The sequence below is a fragment of the Lactuca virosa genome, chromosome 5 (assembly GCF_052849685.1).
Source record: "Lactuca virosa cultivar CGN04683 chromosome 5, Lactuca_virosa_CGN04683_v6, whole genome shotgun sequence".
NCBI lineage: Eukaryota > Viridiplantae > Streptophyta > Magnoliopsida > Asterales > Asteraceae > Lactuca > Lactuca virosa.
Genome location: NC_136430.1, coordinates 248,188,487 through 248,197,048, shown reverse-complemented (window position 1 = coordinate 248,197,048; position 8,562 = coordinate 248,188,487). Strand labels below are relative to the sequence as shown.

At 34.7% G+C, this 8,562-nt stretch overlaps 1 protein-coding gene across 1 annotated transcript; it reads right to left on the bottom strand.

Annotated features, from left to right (window-relative positions):
• Positions 1-6,975: 6,975 nt before the first annotated feature.
• Positions 6,976-8,187, bottom strand: LOC145112589 (F-box/kelch-repeat protein At3g06240-like). Its single transcript, XM_079048735.1, has one exon. It carries the CDS (start codon positions 8,185-8,187, stop codon positions 6,976-6,978), a length of 1,212 nt encoding a protein of 403 aa, XP_078904861.1.
• Positions 8,188-8,562: the final 375 nt, after the last annotated feature.

The following is an 8,562-nucleotide window of genomic DNA, read 5'->3' as shown; positions in this document are numbered from 1 at the left end:
ACATCCAAATACTTTTGTTTTGTTCTACTCGTGATATTGTTTCTGGTATGTAGGTATACTTGTATACTTTTTGTAAAATACTTATATTTTAAAGTATACTTTTAGTTCAGAGCGCTTTGGCCCCTTAGTGTTTATAGTTGTATACCATGTAAGGTTCGGTATACTTAGTTCACTATAAACAATAGCTCTGATACCAATCTGTCACACCCCCGAACCGTGAAAACAAACGGCGGAAACGTCCGGGGTGGATGACGTCATGCGTAGTATCACAACAATTGCATCATAGTAATCAAAGTAAACACAACCATTACATTGCAATATGAATATTTACTAGACCTGGCAAAACATGACACGACACCAAGACCCGACACGAACCCAACACGAAATTAGCGGGTTAGGGTCAGAGATTTTGACACGTTTATGTAAATGGGTTGACACGACACGACACGATAATTAAACGGGTAGGGTTAGGGTCAAGACTTTCAACTCGAAGATGACTCGAATATGACCCGTTTAATTATATATTATTTATTATAAATTTCATATTCTTATAAATATATTATATGTTATAGAATTGTAGTGGGCCAAACTCGAGAATTAGAAATAATATTCAAATTTTCAAAGTTACTTAATTTTACTCATCCTCACTACTTATCCCCTTTGCTTCCCAACTTCAACTCTTTTCATTTTGCCTTTTAAACTTACTAAATTTTTTTTCATTCCATCTCCTAACTCCAATGTTTCACTTTTTCATTTTTTTATACATAACTCCAACACTCCAACATTTAAAATGTTTCAAGCAGACATGACACAACATATTTACAAGGTCTAGACCTTAACCCGAAACCCGACACAAAACCGACACGAAAATAAACGAGTTGACACGACACGACACGATAATTAAACGGGTCGGGTTAGGGTCAAGCCCTTTCAACCCGTTTAATGTTTTGACACGACACGAACCCGACACGGCACGACACGTTTGCCAGGTCTAATATTTACATCTGTTTGAAAACATAGTTTGTATACATCAAAATGAAAAACAAAGTAAAAGACGAGACTTCAAAATACTCCATCTTCTCCAAAAGCTGGCAAAAGTACCTGTTTATTGATGTCCTGAGAATACAAGTAATTTTTGAAAACGTATCAGCATAAAGCTGGTGAGTTCATAAGCATGTTTTTATAATGAAAACTAGTCACTGAATTTGTATAATTAATTTGTTTTCATTATATGTAAAATATCGTTTGTATAGATACCCTGATTACCACCAATAATTGAAATGTATTCCGGTTGAAAAACCCTGGCTACCACCAGTATGTAGTGTATGTTTTGTTTTGAAAACCCTGGCTACCACCAGTATGTATAGTAGTTTTATAAAATAAAATAAAACTAATGAAGAATGAAATCCCGTAAAAAAAGGTTAGTTTATACTATTGTGAGTTCGTATAACCATGCTTGATATGAATGATGACCTCAGCGGCGTTTCTTCAGGCGTCGTATGGTATGATATTTGTCACCCCAGGCATGCCTGCCTAACTGTAGCTAGCAGTTTAGGTGTGGGATTGTCAGTCCCGAATAGATCTATTCACAAATCTCACGCTCTCCCTCCAGGAGACTCTGGTTATACTAAATGTAGAGGATTTTACCAGTACCTCGAAGGGTACAAATGAAGAGGTGTCTCACAATCCTGTATTAACTAGTTTACGTGTAGTTCTGTATCGTGTTCTCGTAATAGAAATCGTTTGTATAATTGGTAGAGTATAAATAATTATACGTAAAATAATTATTTAGTATTATACTCTTGTTTTCTGAACGTAGCAATGAATATCATAAACTAAATCTGTCATAGTTTATATGTTTGACTGAGTAGGTAGTGTGTATTGGTAAAACTGGTAATGAATTCCCCAAACTATACCTATTATAGTTTGACTGAAATGTTGTGTTCGTGAATGGTTCTGAAGACTATGCAATTATGTTTAGAAAACGTCCCTTATGCTCCGCATAATACAAAAAGGGGTAAAATATCTAAATATTTTATGAAACTCGTTGATTGGTATAATTGCATAAGTTTAACTTTTTGAAAACTGTTGTGTTTGGCTTGTATCCCCCCTGAAAACGTTTAAAAATCATAAAAATGTAGGGGTATGAACTCACAGTTGGTTGGATGCAAAGGATTGAGCTGGAAGATCCTTGAGTCAATGTACGTGAACGGAATCCTAATATCAATAAATACATATATGTATCTAAATTAGCGATTTCGTTAGATAAAGTGTTAGAAAAACACTCGTTTTAGGTTAAGGAATGTTACCGGGACTTGGTTGAATCGAGGGAACAGACTTTTAACCACTAAAGAGGTGTTTACAGCCGTGAATGGGGGTTTACAGCCGTGAACTTGGTTTGCGGCCGTGAACAGGGTTTACGGCCGAGAAATGGGTTTGCGGCCGTGAATAGGGTTTACGGCCGTGAACTGCACTTTGAAGGGTTTACGGCCTTTAAAGATTCGAAGGGTTTACGGCCTTTGAAGATTCGAAGGGTTTACGGCCGTAAACTCAAGAACAAATGTGCTCGATTTTGACGAAAATGTGTTCCAGATGTTCCCAAACGGCCCCAAATGGCGATTTTTGGTGTTTTCGGAAGGAAATGAGGGGTTTATGGTGTTTACGGTCAAGAGAGTTAGGGAGAGAAGGATGGTGTTTTCGGCCAAGAAGGTTCAAATGAGGGTGGGGGTCCTATATTTATAGGCTGGAGGGTATGGTCGGTGGTGGGGTCCACCTGACACCGACCTCAAACGGGTTTACGGCCGTACACGAGTTTACGGCCGTAAACTCGTCTTGGCCGAGAACAGGGTGTTTTCGAGTAGAGTTCGAGTTTTCGCGTGATTTCCGGTTTATTTCCGACTCGTATTAAATACATATTATTTATTTAAAACCAAAAAACTTTCCCAAACCCAGGAATTTGACGGAATTAAAAAAAATCCAAATTTTATTAACGGAAATCGGGTAAAGATAACGGAAAAAGTTTTAGGTTGTCACAGAACACAATTGTTTCGGATCTTGTAGATGCAATGACAATAGAAGTCTAAACTTTGCAACTATAGCCTTCTACATCATCCACTCAATTGAAAAACATATTGCTTATCCGGTGAAACATATACAGACATATATTAAAAATATTCTAAATGTTGATGTTTCTTATTTGAAGCCTCGCAGTATTTAGACCAAATTGATAAAAGTCAATGGTGTCCTTTTTATGATGAAAATCGTCGATGAGGTATATCCGAGAGTATGAATAATGCGCTACGAGGAGCAAGACAACTACCTATTAGGGTGTGTATTGATCTAACATTCAATAGAACTGTGCACCTTTTTAGAAAACATAGTGATGCTGCAATGAATTACAATACACCTCTACCATCACGTATGTGGTGTCTCTTTCATAAACGTGACACTTCTGCACAAAGTCATACTTTAACTGAGTTCAAATATAATGAAGGTGTCTATAGAATTGTCACCAAGTTACAAATAAATGAAAACGGAGGAAATACCCACACTCTCAGTTATTATCAACATACATGCACATGTGGTAAGTGGCAGATGGAAAGATTCCCTTGTTCACATGCTCTTGCAGTTTGTCGTTTTAGAGGGGATAACCCTTTTTCCATTATCAATCATCTTTACACAACTGTGACGTATAAGAAACAATATAATTACGGGTTTTCACCACTTCCTCATGTTGATTATTGGTTAGAGGTTGATTGGAGTATTCAAGCAGATAACTCAAAATGTGTTGTCGGTTGAGGTCGGAGGCGTGCACATCGATTTCGTAACGAGATGGATGTTCGCCCTCCTGACGAACCTCGTAAATGTGGAGTATGCCATCAACCTGGTCATAACAGGAGAAATTGTTCAAATTCTCAACCAAGATTCAATGCGATGTGAACCATGTAACTTTTATTATTCTTGTAATTTTATGTTTAATTTAGTTTTTAGTTCATGTTTAATTTCTTTTGTAGTTGTGTCTTTAATTATCTTGTAATTTCGTAATTTTGTAACATGTAATATATTCGATATTGGTATCAATTAGAATGTGTTTACTAAAATTTTCTAATGATGTAAATCGCAATAACATAATAGACATATTTCAATTATATGTTTTTAATATATACAAATTTACATTTGTATATATTTTTTATAAAAAAAGGTATAAAATCAATATAATATATAAGTTGTGGGGTTATTATGAAAATTGAAGGGGCCAAAATGTAAAATTGTATATTGATATTTGATTTTTTATATGGGGCACAAAAAAAGAACCCATTTTTGCAAATGGAATAAAAATGGGATATATACATTAAAGTCCCAATATTTTCATCGATTTGACAAGAAAGTCCTAAACTTTATTTTTTTGACAGTAAAGTCCAAATTACCGGCAATTTTTGACACTTTTACCCTTTTTCCCCGGTTAGCCGGTAATTAGGACTTTTTTGTCAAAAAAAAATAAAGTTTAGGACTTTCTTGTCAAATTGTTAATTAGGACTTTACTGTCAAAAAAATAAAGTTTAGGACTTTCTTGTCAAATCGTTGAAAATATTGGGACTTTAGTGTATATATCATTTTTTTGTTAGAAATTTAATGGTATGATACTCTTTAAGCATAAAAGTTATTGAAACATTCTCTAATCAGCTAGATCTTATTGAAATCCTTAACGTTTGCTTCTTGTTAAATCGTTTTTTTAATCTCAACAAATCGACATTGAAAAAAATAGAGATAATCAAGAAAGAAAGAAAGAACCAGGGTTGTGTTGGCTTTTTGCAGTCCCAAAAATGGAGAAATAAGAAACCGAAAAAAACGAAATTGTCCTTCTTTCCCTTCTCCACATTCACACCATTTTGACTAGGTATGTGTTGTTTGTGTTTGTATAATCTGTCCCCACTTTTTAGTTCAAGATTTGGCGTCAAAATAAGAAGAAAGTTTCACCCTTGTAAAAATTTCTTCTTACTTTGACGTCAAATCTTGAACTAAAAAGTGGGGACAGATTATACAAACACAAACAACACATACCTAGTCAAAATGGTGTGAATGTGGAGAAGGGCAGTTTCGTTTTTTTCGGTTTCTTATTTCTTCATTTTTGGGACTGCAAAAAGCCAACACAACCCTGGTTCTTTCTTTCTTTCTTGATTATCTCTATTTTTTTCAATGTCGATTTGTTGAGATTAAAAAAACGATTTAACAAGAAGCAAACGTTAAGGATTTCAATAAGATCTAGCTGATTAGCGAATGTTTCAATAACTTTTATGCTTAAAGAGTATCATACCATTAAATTTCTAACAAAAAAATGATATATACACTAAAGTCCCAATATTTTCAACGATTTGATAAGAAAGTCCTAAACTTTATTTTTTTGATAGTAAATTCCTAATTGACGATTTGACAAGAAAGTCCTAAACTTTATTTTTTTGACAAAAAAGTCCTAATTACCGGCTAACCGGGAAAAAAGGGTAAAAGTGTCAAAAATTGTCGGTAATTTGGACTTTACTGTCAAAAAAATAAAGTTTAAGACTTTCTTGTCAAATCGATGAAAATATTGAGACTTTAGTGTATATATCCCAATAAAAATCAACCCATTTTTACAAAGGGTTTCTATATTCAATCCATTTTTGCAAAAATCTCGTAGATATTCTTTTTAAATTGCATAATTAAGTGTACTCATTTAAGTATTGTTCATATATTATTCTATAGAGGGGTATGACATGTTTTATGAAGGAAATTGCAATGTACATCAATTTGTTTGTTTATCATAGCATTATGCGTTCATCTTTTCCTATTACATCGTTGTACTTTTAAAGTATAGTGCTATAACAGAAAGTAAGTCGCTATAATACACAAATATATGGAAGTAGGTTGTTCTTTCTCTTGATTACTTGTCATCTTTTACAATTGCAGGGATCCTCGGGTCTGTTGGAAATGGAATCTCAAAACTCACACTAAAATGAACTTACAGTGGAGAAAAATGGATAGACAAAAGAAAGGTATTCTAAAGTTGCAAGGGAACTGCCATACTTCATTAAAGTAAAAACAAAATAGGCTTATATATAGCCTTACCTACACTAGTCACGCGGGAACATGCAAAAGAGATAAAATAGTACTAGACTCGCCTAAAACTAAGGAGTGACTTCTTCTATACACTCCCTAAGACCCGGTAACAGCTTTTACAAAGCTTTTGTTATTAACAAAAACATGCATAATAGACCTATCTAAACCCATGAACCAAAATGGACTTAAGCCATCATCAAGATTACCCAACAGGGTCAATGTATCCACGCTACCCTTATATCTGAACTAAGATTACTATCATTATCGTGTTTCGAGCACTGAGATTTGGTTGCTGATAAAGATATATTAGAACTATGTGAACTCAAAAATATTATGAAAAGTTTATACTTCCATTATTATGATTCCAAAATTTACATATTTCAATCACTTCGCGGGTTTCCACTAGTTAAAATTTAATCTACATCAGGTGATAATTAGAGTATCGCCAATGCAAATAAGAAGATCTTCAAACACAAAACATAGAATATGTAGGAGAAGATGAACTCAATGCCCCTCTAAATGTATTACCATTAATTTTAATGTGTATTTATGACCGACGGTATTCATTATCTATGTAATATGTATATTACTCATTTCTAACGAATATTTGCATACATTTAATCTAAAAGTCATCTATTATTTTATAGCGACAAAAGCAGTGGGATAACATTGCGTGAGTACATAACTAGAAGATAATACATATGAATACTGATGACAGTAAAAAAGCTAACAAAACTCAAAAATCTATTTCTTGTCTTCATTAATTTAGGTATAATGCATGGTAACAAAAGTCTACTACTGATCTAAGATACGACCATAACATAGCAACAGATGAGAGATAAATAATTAATGAATAAAACTAACCAAATGATGATCAGGTTGTTACTTCATATATTGATTTGGTGACACAATAGTCTCGATGTATTTGCCTCTTAGAGTGATATAAATGCCCATATCAATCATATTTGGATACACCACGTCTGTAGTTTGCTTGTCCATATCTAGTTGGACAATGCCACCTCCAATAAGTGCATGCATGAGCCAGTTTCCATTCCTCATCAAGTGCAGTGGGTATTTATTCCACAGATCAGATGACATTGGGCGATAATTTACCACCTTCGTCCAATCTCCATCTCCATCCATCCTCCACAACTCGATGTTGTAATCAAAAACGTTACAATCTCCTCCCCAAATAGTGACACATAAGTGGATTCGATCTCTGTGAACCATGAAACTTGAACATGTTGTTAATTGGTGTCTGAAAGAAGGAGTTGCAATCTCTGTGAAATTTTGGGTCTTTGTGTCGAACATCAGAATGGAATAGGAGTTTTGAAAACAGTCTCCATCAGTCGCTTGTTTTAAGAAATACAGTTGTTCATTCAAGAAAGCAGTTGGCTCCCAAGTATATGAGAACCAGTTGTTAAGAAACCGCGGCTTATGTGATAACCAGTCGGAAACCCACTGCTCGAAGCTATATGTTTCCTTGACTACCTTTCTCCATGAGTCGGATTTCAACGAATACATATAAGCAGCGTGAAAGTTGGTGACACGTAGAATCTTGTAGTCGTCATCAGAAGAGCTGTAGTACAACCCAAATGGACTTTTAGTTTTCATGTAACATTCGGTGTCGGAACCAGCTTTAGACAACATCTTATACTCACCCGTCAACGGATTCCATAAAATTAGTTGAGAGTATTGAGCATCTTCCCGAGAAGACTTAGTTATGCCTACACATAACATTCCATGCAAAGATGTTACAATCGAAAAGGTTTCCCAACTGGCGCCTTCAAATGGCACGAAGCGGGTGGCTGGCGAAGGATCTTTAGGTGTTTCACAATCGATGGTGTGGAACTCGTATGGTTCTGAGAGAGATAAGACCAGAAGTTTGTGGTGGTTTTGATGGTCATTGTTGGTTAAATGGTGGAGGTGTATCTTCGCAAATGAAGGGGTTGTTATTAATGAGTGCCATTGCTTGCAAACAGACATGAAACGGCGTAGTGATTTGGCCGGCAGCCTCGGTAGTATGTTGAACAATAATATCTCCATCGGAAGCTCCGTCGTGATGATATTAGGGGGAGGCTGGGGCTCTGCCATGGTCTATATTGTTAATTAGCTTCCTACGTAAAGGGGAAGAAGGATGTTTTTTTATTAGAAAATTATGATTATTATTATGTACTATTATGGGTGAAGATAAACAGGAATGCTTATTGATGGTGTTGAGTGCTTCTCTAGCCTATATTATCGCATAAATGTCTTGGCAAAGACCCAATCAACATCGGTGCAAACTTTTAGATCATATAATGATATCAATTAACATCAATTAATGAACACCAGTTAATTTTTAGTTTATTGATGTGTCAATAAATAACTAAAATTTAATGAATTTATCTATTATTTATTAAAATATCAACAAATAATTAGAGATAAATTAGTGAGATTAATTTATTAATTATGATAAATAATTATATT

Bases quoted from the DNA above. Each gene is read 5' to 3' on its own strand.
- LOC145112589 (XM_079048735.1), bottom strand. From the start codon at position 8,187: ATGGCAGAGCCCCAGCCTCCCCCTAATATCATCACGACGGAGCTTCCG.